This window comes from Primulina huaijiensis, chromosome 8, assembly GCF_012295235.1.
Source record: "Primulina huaijiensis isolate GDHJ02 chromosome 8, ASM1229523v2, whole genome shotgun sequence".
Lineage (NCBI taxonomy): Eukaryota > Viridiplantae > Streptophyta > Magnoliopsida > Lamiales > Gesneriaceae > Primulina > Primulina huaijiensis.
In genome coordinates this window covers 16,821,240-16,836,052 of record NC_133313.1, presented here as the reverse complement: position 1 = coordinate 16,836,052, position 14,813 = coordinate 16,821,240, and the positions used below count along the sequence as shown (strand labels likewise).

General features: G+C 33.1%; 2 protein-coding genes across 2 annotated transcripts; both read left to right on the top strand.

Annotated features, from left to right (window-relative positions):
• Positions 1-2,725: 2,725 nt before the first annotated feature.
• On the top strand, positions 2,726-3,190 carry LOC140982119 (uncharacterized). The gene has a single exon (XM_073448537.1). The coding sequence runs from the start codon at positions 2,726-2,728 to the stop codon at positions 3,188-3,190; it is 465 nt and encodes a 154-aa protein (XP_073304638.1).
• A 1,473-nt stretch (positions 3,191-4,663) lies between these two features.
• Positions 4,664-6,437, top strand: LOC140983542 (uncharacterized). The gene is made up of 3 exons (XM_073450629.1): positions 4,664-4,990; positions 5,923-6,166; positions 6,263-6,437. Exons 1-2 carry the CDS (start codon positions 4,725-4,727, stop codon positions 6,146-6,148), a joined length of 492 nt encoding a protein of 163 aa, XP_073306730.1. The 5' UTR covers positions 4,664-4,724; the 3' UTR covers positions 6,149-6,166; positions 6,263-6,437.
• Positions 6,438-14,813: the final 8,376 nt, after the last annotated feature.

The following is a 14,813-nucleotide window of genomic DNA, read 5'->3' as shown; positions in this document are numbered from 1 at the left end:
CTTGTAACAATCATTGACGAATAAAGTTGGCTATTTCAAAAAGTTGTTTTTTATATAATTAAAGTATAAGTTTTTGTTTTTTACCAATAACTTCATATAATACGATATAATGAAAACATAAAAAATATATAGCATTTAAATAGATAATTTAAAGGGTCATTTGCAAATTTGAGCTCCAAACAAAAAATATTAAGATCAAATGCTTTAGAATATTTTTTTGGTCAATAGACCTAATTATAATTAATAGTTAATCTAAATATTAAGTAATAGGATTTTGAGCTTAATTGAGAAAACCCAACTTCCTCTCCCTTTTCTTTCACGCTCACAACTTTGATCTCTTTTTTCTCTTCTTCCTTTGCATCTACGCCATTGTCCATTTACTCTCATTTTTCTCATTCTCAGTCTTCATTTCATTCTTAGCATTCTCAACCTCTTCATTTTCTTTTCTCCAAGGAAATAGAAATTAGAATTAAAGCTTAATGACATTTTCATTCTCATATAATATATTTTTTCACGGGATCATTGGAAGATCGATATAAGATATTTTATTTGGCGATTTATGTTTTCATTTATGTGGATTATCCTCTACTCAAGTAATTTCATTTGTCATTCAGTTGTTAAAACATTTATTTCGGTTGGATAAGCTATATATTGCATTCGGTTAATATCATTTTGTCAGTCGGTTAAGTTTCAGTAGATTAAATCATATATTGCAGTCAGCTAAAAGCATTTAGTCAGTCGTTTACTTTTATGTAGGTTAAATCATATATTGCAGTCAGTTATTCTTCACATGTATTTTCATGGAAGATTTAGGGAAAGATGAGCGATCGGTATTTTATTTCGTTTAGTAGGTTATCCATGTCATAAAAGTAAATTATTTACATTTATTTCCATAATTTAATACATGAATTTAAATATGTCAATTTGTATATTTCCAACTCCTTTACATCCATTATTTATACATATTTTTTTACAGATTGTGTGGACAGAGATATGATTCAAATCTTAATTAATTTTGATGGTGAATGGAAGGCTGACAATGAACATAAATATTCATGGTGTGTTGAAAGTAATTCGGGTTGGCATGCTATATATATTGATGAGAGTGACGTAAGTATTGAAGATGTTGAAGATGTAATTTTTGAGACACTTCATTTGGATAGACATGATATTTTATTGAAGCTAAGTTACTTGCCAAAATTTGAGGTATGTAATCCAAGACCAATATATATAAAAAGCTCACGAGCATTGACAACATATCTGTCTTTTGGCTTTTCAAATGTTAGACATTTGCTTCATGTTGAAATTATCAAAACAAGTGGTTTCGGAACCAGTTATAAAAAATGACAATGCTACAGATGTTGAAATTTGCAGAGATGATGAGAAGGTTAACAACTGTGAAACTGAAATATATGGTGGTAATGAGAGAACATATGATGAATATTTTGATGGGGTATTTTTTAAGAATGACTTAGACGATAAAATGAATTAGCATGAAAATGTGGTGGATGAAATAGCAAAGATTGATAATGTGGTAACTGAAATAGTTGATGATGAATTTGTTTTGAATTAAAAAAATCATGTTGATGAGCTTACATTGTATACAACACAGAATACATAAGTTGAATTTTATTATCCTGGACAAGATGTACAATATTCTACATTATTAGCTGTGGTAGGAGATATTGAAGGGAATGTGACATATTCTTTTAATGATTTGTTTAACTTTTTTGTCGGAGAAGAGTTTGGGAGCAAGGATGAATTTCAAACAGAGTTGTTTAAGAATTGTTTAAATGCGTCCTTTGAAATAGATGTTCGGAAATCCAACAAAAAAATTTATGATGTTAAATGTGTGACACCGAGTTGTAGCTGGAAAATATGTCCATCACAAATAAAGAATTCATCACAATTTTCTATACGTGTTTATCGTAACACACATACTTGTGACCTTTCATATTGGAGGAAAATACATCGACAAGCAACTTCAGAGTTTGTAGCAAAGATTTTGGTTGAAAATTTTAAAGGACAACTCAGCTTGCCTGAACCAAAAACCATAATTACGATGATGCAAAATAAATGTGTTGAAATTAGTTACTTCAAAGCGTGGAAGGGAAGACAAGTTGCTTTGGATAAGTTACTTAGAAGTCCTGAAGAGAGTTATAGAATTATGCCTTCATATTTGCACATGATTAAACATGTGAATAAATGCTCGAAAACTGATTTGGTGACAGATTCAACATGTAGATTTAAATATATGTTTCTTGCATATGGGGCATGCATTGATGGATTTCATAGAATGTGAAAAGTTATATTTGTTGATGGAACATTTTTAAAGTGCAAATATAGAGGTTGTTTACTTGTTGCTACGGCCTGAGATGACGACTTTCATCAATATCCTATAGCATGAGCCATTGTTGATTCGGAGAATGATGATTCATAGGCATGGTTTTTCCAGAAATTGAAGGAGTTTATTCATGATGATCCTAACGTGGTAATCATTTTTGACAGACATATATCTATTATTAATTTTGTTTGTACTATATATAAGCATGCATCGCATGTACATTGCTCGTGGTATCTTTCACAAAACCTTAAAAGAGTGTCTGGCGGAAAAGGTGAGACTGATTTGTTTATGAAAACAGCGTATGCATACAAAGTATCTGAATTTGATGAGTTGTACGGATGTTTGAAATAAAGGTATCCTAACATTGCATCGTATCTTAAAATGTATTCATCTCCTGACAAATGGTCCAGAGCTTATTCTCCCGGTGCTAGATACAATATAATGATGACAAATGGGGTGGAGTCAATAAATGCACTACTTAAGACTGAAAGAGAGATGCCAATTGTAGCATTGTTGGATGCAGTTCATAAATTAACATCAAAGTGGTTCAACAAGCATCGAAATGCTACAGGTTCAGCTACGACGACACTTACTCCATCGACAGAGGCTATCTTGAGAGATAATTTTACATTGTCACAACGGTTAAAAGCATCTCAACTTAATGCATTTGAGTATCAAGAATATGATGATGGGAAAGATGAAGTTGTTAATTTATCTGATAAATCTTGTAGTTATCGAATATTTCAACTTGATAAAATTCCATGTGCTCATACAATTGCAACAATTAATGGGGCAAAATTAGATTTGTATGACTTTTGTTCGCCCTACTACTCATCTGAAATGTGAGCCCTCGTTTATACTGGTGCCATATATCCAATACCCAATGCAAATGAATGGAACATTCCAGCTAATTTTAAATACGATGTACTTCCCCCCGATATCAAGAGGAAACGTGCAGAGCACAAAAGGAAAGAATTTCATCTATTGGAGAGTTTGGCCGGATCAGCAATACAGCAAAGTGATCAACTGATCACACAAAAAGCTTCTAATCAAAATTTGTTCAGCTCTCATATTTTTCTTCTCTGCAAAAACTCTATGTCATGCCGGCCTATAAGCTCTCTATATATATTCTTTATTTGACATCCACCTTTATTCCATCCAAGAGTCCTATAATATATAGAAACACAAGAGTTTTATTAGAAAAGAATTATTTTAAATAAAGATAATATAACTTAGAGATAAATATCAAATTAAAAACAAATCATCTAATATCTAAACATTAAATTAAATCTCATAATCTAGAAATACAAAATTGTAAATTGATATTATCAATATAGCAAACTAAATAAGAAATAATATATTTCTTTCAAATAGTAACCACAACAAATCTAAAAATTGGGGAAAATAGGTTCATAATAGTGAGAGAACATACAAGAACAAATAACAATATAAAAACTCATCCGAATTTCAACTAGTAACAAAAAAATCAAGCTAAATACAATGTTCGAATTTGTAACAGCAGTGAATAATAAACCTAAAATATGATTCTCCTCTTACCGTTGCGGGATTTCTTCTTAGTATTGTCTATAAGCAGATGTGTCAAAATCAGACACGACCCACCAACCCGACACGGTTCAACCCGAAAAAAATCAGGTTTGGATTTGGTCGGGTTGGGTTGGTTCAGTTCGCAGGTTGACCTGAAAATTTTAATTTTTTTTTAAAAAATATAATTAATAAATATTGCCTATATTTTTATATATTTTATGTCTGGAAAAAAATATTTATTGTATATTTATATCATAAATTTTTATAATTTAATATTTATTTCGAACATTTTTATTTTTAAACAATTGTTTATTTGATTTAGTAAATATATTTTATTTTTTTACAATTAGACTTTCAAATTTAAATCATATATACGAGGGAGATTTTGTTATTATATGTTTAAATTAAAATATATATCTTTTTTGAATTTTATTTAATTTTCTTTAAAAAAATTCAAAATCGGGTTGTTCGGGTTGAGAGTTATCGGGTTTGCTCGGGTTCGGGCTGGGTTTGATTGAGTAATTTTTGAATAGTACTATTACTCAATCCGACCTAACTCACTCAACCCACCCAAATTGGACACCTTATCTAGAAGAGATTTCTTCTCCGTGGGATGTTGGGAATGGAGGGATGAAAGTAATATTCTAAATAATATAATTATATATAAATAAAGGAGTATTAATGGGTTTATAAATTAAAAATAGGGTAATATGATATTTTGGCAATTTATTTATTTATTTATTTATTTTTATATTAGTTAATTAAAAAACCCCAATTTTCTCTCACACGCACACGCGCACTTGGCTGAGACTTGAGTGGCGGAGGAAGAGATAATATGGCCGCAACCGCCTCTACCCGCGGCTGTGAAACCACCATTTTCTTCCGCCCCTTTCCGCCGACGCCACCGGCCCACAAATTCCCCTCATCAAGAAAACAATTTGGTAACTCAAATTTATCCCTCAGTATAAGCCAACTTCAAATATCTTCAACATCGACTCTCAATTATACTTTCGCCACAAGTTCAGTTTCATCACCCGAAACTCCTGTTGTTGTTGAAGAAGGAGAATGCGAGGAAGAAAGTGGGACTCCTCCTTCTGTCACGTAATATTTTCTCTTCATTTCCCAATTAATGTGAATTTCTTTTGATGTGATGATTTATAGGACAAGAATTGTATTGCGGATGTTTTTCTTGGTGGGTTCAAGTTCCTTTAGCTCGGAGATTGGCTAAATCAATTCTTATATATAGAAGTTAGGTTTGCATAGAATTATATGCTTTTTGAGGTGGGATTTGCTACTCTTTTTGTTCTCACAAGATTTGTAAGCTGATATGATAGACTTGCATACATTTTCAAAATATCATCATATCACCGTAGACTTGCATATTCAACTCCAAAGCGAAATTGAAATTTCATGTATATTCAAGATTTCTGTCGATGTTTCCATGAATTAACACTAACTAATCAAAACCTGTGATTAATACCTTGGTGTGACCCAAGTCTCGATCTTTGTGCAACCACTTGAGAGTCACGCTATTTGTCTTCATACCTGGAAAATTTTAAATCTCGTATTTAACTTTTTTAGAAGTTCATGTAGCATCATCCCTCCAGCAGTTTGTTGAATCCCCTGGGTGACACTTCAGTTCGAAAGGTCCTTCAACTTATAAATTAGTCTATTGAATTGGATTTCGATGTACTTTATTTTTTATTTTTTAACTATTGAAGTGAAGTTCTGTTCATAATTTTTTTAATCTACTAAGTGATCTTGTGAACTATAAATGCCAGAAAGGGCCTGCTTTTTCTCTCTTTGAGACAACTGATGCATGAATCTTTGAAATGGCGTGTCTTAACCATAAGTTAGAAATATGTGGACTAAATGGAATGCAAGTTGATGGTTGAAACTGAATTTTAGCAACTCCGGTAAAATTTGCAGGGAAGTTAAGTTGCTCTTCCCAAAATATTCTGATATTACGAGAAATGGCATTGTATCATATACATATTATCCAATTTGTTCCTTCTGTACATGTGTTTTTACAGGGGTTGCCCTGCCTGTGGAAAAAAGGAGATTGAAAATGGTTGTAACGGTGAAGGAAGAATTCAAGGTGGGATTGCCACTGTCCCGGGATTTGGTTGGTGGCCGATAAAGGCTTATCGGCCTTGTCCAGATTTTGTGGCGTCTGGTGGCAGGTATAGACGAAGCGGGCAAAGCATGGATGAAGTTGTCTCTGGAAGTGGGAGGAAAGGCATGGTCAAGGGGAAATAGCAACATAGCTCAATCAAGGTAGTCGTCCACTTTAAGTCTCGATGTATACTTGTGCATCACAATGAAAAATGTACAATCTTGATTGACATGCTCTTTCCTCTTCACATTTTCCAGCAAGAAACAGCAGAAAAGAGAGACTGTTCTAGAATCCAGTTTGAACAAAAACTATACCGATTGAACTTCATCTTGTCTGGTTATGTTGAAATATTACATCAATTGGATTTGTAATCTTTGGTACTGCAGAAAATATGAAGTTTACGCAACATAGTGTATCTATTATTTCTCTTTTTTTCATTTAGTCATTTAATCTTTTATTATCCAAGCAAATGGAGTTGATTTCTTTTTTTCTTTTTCACCAAATTGTATTGGTTGACATTTAAATCGAACAATTCAATTGGTTAATCGGAAGAATTGATACATAGATTTTTTTTTACCTATTTTTTTAAAAAAAGACAATATATTTATTGAATATACAATCATCTTAATTAATAATAACAATAAGTATATTGAAACCATCCTAATTATTTGTTTGGTTTTATTAAAAAGTGGATGATATGTATACAATCGTATATGTTATTAAAAAAATTACTATCTTTTAATTTATTTATTGTTGAAAAATAATATTCAAAATGTGTGTATTGAATATTTGAATGTTGAATATTTGAATGTTGAAAATTAGGTAAAATTAGGTGTTGAATATTGAAATTTGTGTGTGATGATGAAGGTAATGATGTAATTTATTTTTGGATTATTTGTAAAAAATTTCTATAAATAGATCTCTCATTTGTGAAGAAAATCACAATTGAGTTGAGAGAAAAATATTATAACGTGTGTAGTGTGATAATTTTGAGAGTTTGAGATTTTTACTTTTTACCGTAAATTTTTACTTTTACACAACACGTTATCAGCACGAAGCTCTAAAAGTCCTCCATATTTTTCCAAGCTCCAAAACCGAAGAAAAAGGTAACAAAAGTAATAATATTTATTTTACTGTTTATTTATTTATTGTGTATATACTTAATATATAATATAATGTTATAATAAAATAAATTTTTCAAAAACTTGTTATAAATCCTGTGAGGATGTTAAGACGACATCCCACACTCCCGGTAAGGGATACGACAAGTATAAAAGTCTACAAGATTTTTAAACAAAATATCTTATGACACCTCATTATAATATTGTGATATGATATACATAATTATTTAAAACATTACTAATATTATATACACCATATTATTACCATAAAATTATACAAATACATACATTTATTTTCTTGTACACCAACGGTCATAAACGGTAACAAAACGGCTAGTTTTTGCCCTATAAATATGATCTCACAAACACATTCAATCACTCCAACTTTCTCTTCTTCTCTAAAATTATTCTTCATCAAATTTTTGAAGAAAAAAGAAGATGGCTTTCACAAAGTTATTTTTAATTACTTTGGTTATCATACTCACGAGTCTTGTATTTATCGGAGAATATCCTCCTCGTGTGTTTTCTTTATTTTTACGAATGCTTGTACTTGTTGTTTATCCATTACTTTGTATTGCAATATTCATTAACTAATAAAATGCATCATAATTCTTTTTAGTACCACCATGGCTAACTTGGCAAAGCTCGAATTCATTGCTCTTGATATTACGGGGAAAAATTATATGCCATGGACTCTCGATGTAGAAATGCATCTTGAGTCATTAGGTCTAAATGAGACCATAAAAGAAAATGGCATATGCACATCACAAGAAAAGGCAAGAGCCATGATATTTGTGCGTCGACATCTCGACGACGGATTAAAATGTGAATATCTGATTGAAAAAGATCCCATGATTTTGTGGAAGGGATTAAAAGAAAGATTTGAACATATAAGGGAAGTTCTACTTCCGACCGCCCGAGATGAATGGAATACGTTGAGATTCCAAGATTTTATGAGAGTCAGTGATTACAATTCAGCGATGTATCGAATAATCTCGCAATTAAAATTTTGTGGAAATGAGGTTACGGAATCGGAAATGCTTGAAAAAACATTTTCCACATTTCACGCATGAAATATAACTTTACAGCAACAATATAGAGTGCGTGGATTTGCGAGATATTATGAACTTATCGCCTGTTTTCTTGTGGCGGAAAAGAATAATGAGCTTTTAATGAGAAATTATCAGGCACGACCCACTGGTTCAACGGTATTTCCTGAAGTAAATGTCGTAAGCAAAAATGAATTTAAACCTGGAAACCAAAATCAAAGTTATAGACAAGATTTTGGTCGAGGACAAAATCGAGGTCGTGGTCGTGGACGTGGACGTGGAAGTGCTCGTTGTCATGGACGCGGCCGTGGTTTTGAAAATAATCGAGATAGTTATTTCTATAACTCATCTCAAAAGAGCGTCCCAAACCATCCACTGAAAAGGCATCAAGAGAATATGAATGTTAATGAGAATCACTCAAAAAGATTTGAAAGTTCTTGTTTCAGATGTGGTACTCCAGGACATTGGTCCCGTATTTGTCGAGCCGCTGAGCACCTTTGTAAACTTTATAAAGAATCAATAAAGGGGAAAGAAAAGGAGACCAACTTTACTGAACACAGTGAACCTTTGAGTGGTTCAACTCNGATAGTGGTACAACGCACACTATCCTCCGAGATAAAAGATATTTCTTGGAACTAAAACCAACAAAAACAACGGTGAATACAATATCAGGTCCTGTAGACTTGATTAAAGGATGTGGTAAAGCACAATTTTTGTTACCTAATGGTACAAAATTTTTGATCAATGATGCTTTATATTCACCACAATCGAAAAGAAATTTGTTGAGTTTTAATGATATATATTCCCATGGGTATGATACTCAAACAATGAATGAAGGGAATGAGAAATATATGTGTCTTACCACATATAAATCAGGAAAGAAATATGTGATTGAAAAACTACCAATGCTCCCTACTGGATTGCATTATACACATATACGTCCCATTGAATCAAACATGGTAATTGATAATTCTTCAATATTAACCAATTGGCATGATCGATTAGGACATCCTGGTTCAACAATGATGCGAAGAATTATAGAAAATACACATGGTCATCCATTGAAAGACCAGAAGATCTTTCAGAATAATAAGTTTCAATGTAAAGCATGTTCTCTTGGAAAACTTATTATAAGACCATCACCAGCCAAAATCCAAACTGAATCACCAATGTTTCTTGAACGTATTCAGGGTGATATTTGTGGACCAATCCATCCACCATGTGGACCATTCAGATACTTTATGGTATTGATTGATGCCTCCAGCAGATGGTCACATGTATGTTTATTGTCAACCCGAAATGTTGCATTTGCAAGATTACTTGCTCAAATAATAAAATTGAGGAATCAATTTCCCGATTATACAATCAAGAAAATTAGACTTGATAATGCTGGTGAATTTACTTCCCAGACTTTCAATGATTATAGTATGTCTGTGGGAATCATTGTTGAGCATCCTGTTGCTCATGTACATACACAGAATGGATTTGCTGAATCATTGATTAAACGTCTGCAAATGATTGCTAGACCAATGATTATGAAAACAAAGCTCCTTATTTTTATATGGGGACATACAATTTTACATGCCGCTGCATTAATTCGCATCAGACCAAGTGCATATCATAAATACTTCCCATTGCAGCTTGCATTTGGTAAAGAACCAGACATTTCTCATCTGAGAATTTTTGGATGTATGGTGTATGTGCCTATTGCACCACCTCAACGAAAGAAAATGGGACTTCAAAGAAAGATTGGAATTTATATCGGTTATGATAGTCCATCAATCATTCGATATCTTGAACCTCAGACAGGCGACGTGTTCACAACACGTTTTGCTGATTGTCATTTTAATGAGAAAATCTTCCCAATGTTAGGGGGAGACAAGAAACATACCGAAAAGAAAATTACATGGTATGTATCATCATTGTTACATCTGGATCCAAGAACACAACAATGTGAAAAAGATGTACAGCAAATTGTGCACTTGCAAAGAATAGCAAATCAAATACCAAATGCATTTACAGATACAAAAGAGGTAACTAAATCATATATACATGTTGTAAATGCTCCTGCTCGAATTGAAATTCCAAAGAAACAAATTGAACAAAGTCATGATGTCGTAAAACGCCTGAAACGTGGGAGGCCAGTCGGTTCCAAGGATAAAAATCCTCGAAAAAGAAAATTCATAGAGAAACACAATGATCACAAAATAGAGAATGATGTTCCTGAAGAAACACATGATGATGAAAATGTTCTGTCAGAACCATAAACTGACGAGAATCATGAAATCTCTATTAATTATATTAATACTGGAAAAATATGGGACCGAAAAGATATAGAAGAAATTGATGATATATTTTCTTATAATGTGGCAATCGACATCATAAATGATAATGAAGATCATGAACCAAAATCTTTTGGTGAATGTAAAAATCGGCAGGATTGGATAAAATGGAAAGATGCCATCCAGGTTGAATTGGATTCGCTAAATAAACGTAATGTTTTTGGACCTATAGTCCTTACACCTGAAGGTGTAAAACCTGTTGGATACAAATGGGTTTTTATTCGAAAGCGAAATGAGAAAAATGAAATAGTAAGATATAAAGCTCGACTTGTTGCACAAGGTTTTTCTCAAAGGCCTGGAATTGATTATGAAGAAACGTATTCTCCCGTGATGGATGCAATTACGTTTCGGTATTTGATTAGCTTGGCAGTATCTGAAAATTTAGAAATGCGTCTTATGGATGTTGTTACAGCTTACTTATATGGATCACTTGATAGTAATATATATATGAAAATCCCTGAAGGATTTAAGATGCCTGAAGCACAAAGTTCAAAACCCAGAGAATGTTATTCTGTGAAATTACAAAGATCATTATATGGGTTAAAGCAATCTGGCCGAATGTGGTATAATCGGCTAAGTGATCATTTGATGAAAAAGGGATATGTAAATAATTCAATATGCCCTTGTGTTTTCATTAAGAAAACAACATCCGGATGCGTAATTATTGCTGTATATGTTGATGATTTAAACATCATTGGAACGAATAATGAAATTCATGAAGTTGTGTCATACTTGAAGGAAGAATTTGAAATGAAGGATCTTGGAAAAACCAAGTATTGTCTGGGTTTACAAATTGAACAAAAAGAATGTGGAATATTTGTTCACCAGAAAAATTATACAGAAAAGATCCTTAAACGTTTTAATATGGATAAATCAAATCCTTTAAGTACTCCAATGGTTGTTAGATTATTAAACATAGGAAAAGATCCATTTCGTCTATGTGAAGATGATGAAGATATTTTTGGTCCAGAAGTACCATATTTAAGTGCTATCGGTGCCCTTATGTATCTTACAAATTGTACAAGGCCTGATATATCTTTTGCCGTAAATTTATTGGCAAGATTTAGAACATATCCAACAAAGAGACACTGGAACGGAATTAAACATATATTCCGTTATCTACGAGAAACGACAGACTTGGGACTTTTGTATTCCAAAGATGTTAATCCAAGTATAATTGGTTATGCCGATGCTGGATACTTATCTGATCCACACAAGGCACGTTCCCAAACTGGATATGTATTTTCTCGTGGAGGCACTGCAATTTCTTGGCGTTCACAGAAACAAACGCTCGTAACAACTTCATCAAATCATGCCGAGATTATTGCACTACATGAAGCAAGCCGTGAATGTGTGTGGTTAAAATCAATGACCCAACATATCCAAATCTCATGCGGATTATCATTCGACGAGAAGCCTGTGATACTATATGAAGATAATGCTGCATGTGTTGCTCAAATGAAAGAAGGATACATAAAAAGCGACAGAACTAAACATATTCCTCCTAAATTCTTCGCATTCACCAAGGAGCTTGAGAAGAATAAATATATTGATGTTCGTCACATTCAATAAAGTGAAAACTCATCAGATCTCTTCACAAAGGCACTTCCTACGACAATATTTATAAAGCACATATATAATATTGGGATGCGCAATCTACGAAATCTGTGAAGAATTGTTCTTGTCGACATGAGGGGGAGTTTACGTGACTGCACTTTTTTTCTCTTACTATGGTTTTTATCCCAATGGGTTTTTCCTAGTAAGGTTTTTAACGATGCAGTATAAAAACACGTAATGAAGACAATCATTATGATCATCATCACAAGGGGGAGTGTTGAAAAATAATATTTAAAATGTGTGTATTGAATATTTGAATGTTGAATATTTGAATGTTGAAAATTAGGTAAAATTAGGTGTTGAATATTGAAATTTGTGTGTGATGATGAAGGTAATGATGTAATTTATTTTTGGATTATTTGTAAAAATTTTCTATAAATAGATCTCTCATTTGTGAAGAAAATCACAATTGAGTTGAGAGAAAAATATTATAAAGTGTGTAGTGTGATAATTTTGAGAGTTTGAGATTTTTACTTTTTACCGTAAATTTTTACTTTTTCACAACATTTATGAATATAAAAAATTTTCCCTTTTTTTTCCATTCAACGAACAATTAACTTTATTATTATTTTTTTAATAAAAGTTTCGAAATAAAATATACCGTCGTTTTAATTATAGCTGAGTTTTTCCAACCAACTGTTCCGCGGGGCATTTAAATTTATAGCCTCCTCACCTCTTGTTTTTAAATTTATACCCCTTTTTATTTTAAAACAGTAATCTTCTTTTAAAATTTTTTAACTCCCTTAATGGCCCATCATGCTTCCGTTAAATAAATTAAACTTTTTACCTCTTTGACCAGAATGCCACCGGGTTATATCCACCGTATTTTACGAACTGCTCCTCACACTCCAACCACACAATCGCAACCGATGGTTACTGACGTAGATTCCTTCAGCAGCACTTAGCACAACCCTAATTCGTTTCCTACCTTAGGGTGTACAGCAAAAGATAAAATTTTGAAAATAATACATGAGAGGGGCTACGAGCAAAGATTTCTTTATTCAAACACAAACATTTATTATTACATAATAATCTCCTGCAGAGGAGGAGAGACTTGTTTAGCTACTAATAGTAGCTGAACTTGAACAACACATAAACTTGAAAGAGAAAATATTACAACTTATGATTGAAAGAAATGAGGAAAATGTTCGATGATCTTCACTTCCTTCTTACTGCCTTATTTATAGAAGGCTTCCTTCGGATTTGAAACTCGGACTTCAAATATTCATAAGCCTTTACAGCTTGCTTGGGACCATATAGTGGTTGAGTGGTCATTTCCTTCTTTTTCTAGATTATTAATCTAGACATCAACTTTTCCCATTCTTTTATTTCACCGCACTGCCAGTAGGAATGCGTTTGAATAAGATCAGCTGTAATTTCGTCCCCTTTCTCTTGGAACATTAGGACTAATGATCGGAGAGCTTTCAGCTCCTTCCTTTCATACTTGAGTTTTCTTTTTAAATCCTTTAGATATGTAAAATACATTTTCTTTTAGGTTTCTTTCTTGGTGTTTTTTACTGGTTCCAATATGTCCTTATTTTATAGATGAAAATTTCGAGACCAGTTTTCTTGTTCTCTTTATTGGATTCTTTTTTTGAATAAAGTATCCAATGTTCTTCCGTCTTTTACCACTCATTATTAGTGGTTCTTGTGTCCTTTTCTACCGATTATTGGTGGTCCTGTTTTCTTCACTCACATGGTAGTCCTCTTTTTGTTAGTGGGTTTAGTCACATGTCCCTTTTAATTTTGTCGAGGAATCTTCGGCTTTTTGTGTCCTCGAGGAAAATGTGAATGTGGTCCTTCCCCACTTGTCCTTGCTTCGGTAAGATGTTTCCGATCAGATCTCGGTTTGAAACCTTTACCGAATTCCGGTTTTTTCTGATTCTGGCATTCAGGGCAGATGTTTTCTGACCATCTTTCTATGTGTGCCATATTACAGAACTTTCGGCGAGTCTCTTTACTTGCCGGCAGCTTGCTATTCCACAAAAGATTTCTTTTCTTCTCGAATAGGTCTTCTGCAAAGCTTGTAGTTTTTCCTGTCATAGTGTTTAACAGGAATGATCCATTTAAAGAATTTTGGTAAAAGTTAAATGAAAACTTGACTTTGTCCATATCCGTGAGACAGACCCAGATACCCCATGCTCTCCTGGTAGATATGTCATCTTCATTAAATAAAGAGATTAAGGGGGTTTCATTTGTAGGAGGATCCTTTATAAATTTTTGAGAATTCACATCTGGCCTCCTTATCTTGATAAAATGAAAGGCTTCGTGTGAGCCTTTTCCTGCTGGTTCTGGTGCTGCACTGAAAAAGTATAGCTCCAAAACATCTCCTCTGGACAAATGATCATTATTTGCCCAAGTCTCATGAACAGCTTCCTGAATCCATTTTGGTAATGCTGATATCTCCGGGAAGCTGGGCGAAGTAGTATAAACTGAGGCAAGAGCCCCAAATTCATACCAGGCTTTGACCTCCTTTGGATATGAATTTTGTTTCATCCATACCCTAGGATATTTTCCTGCAACATCAACTCGAACCATGGCTGGGTTGATGCCAATTCTTGTGTTTAATTTCTCCCAATTCTGTTGGTAAACCTGAAATGGAGAAATTGCATTTTCATTAGTACCAACCTTAGTTTTGCCTTTGTCAGTACGAGGCCTAAGGTTGATCTCTCCCTCTTC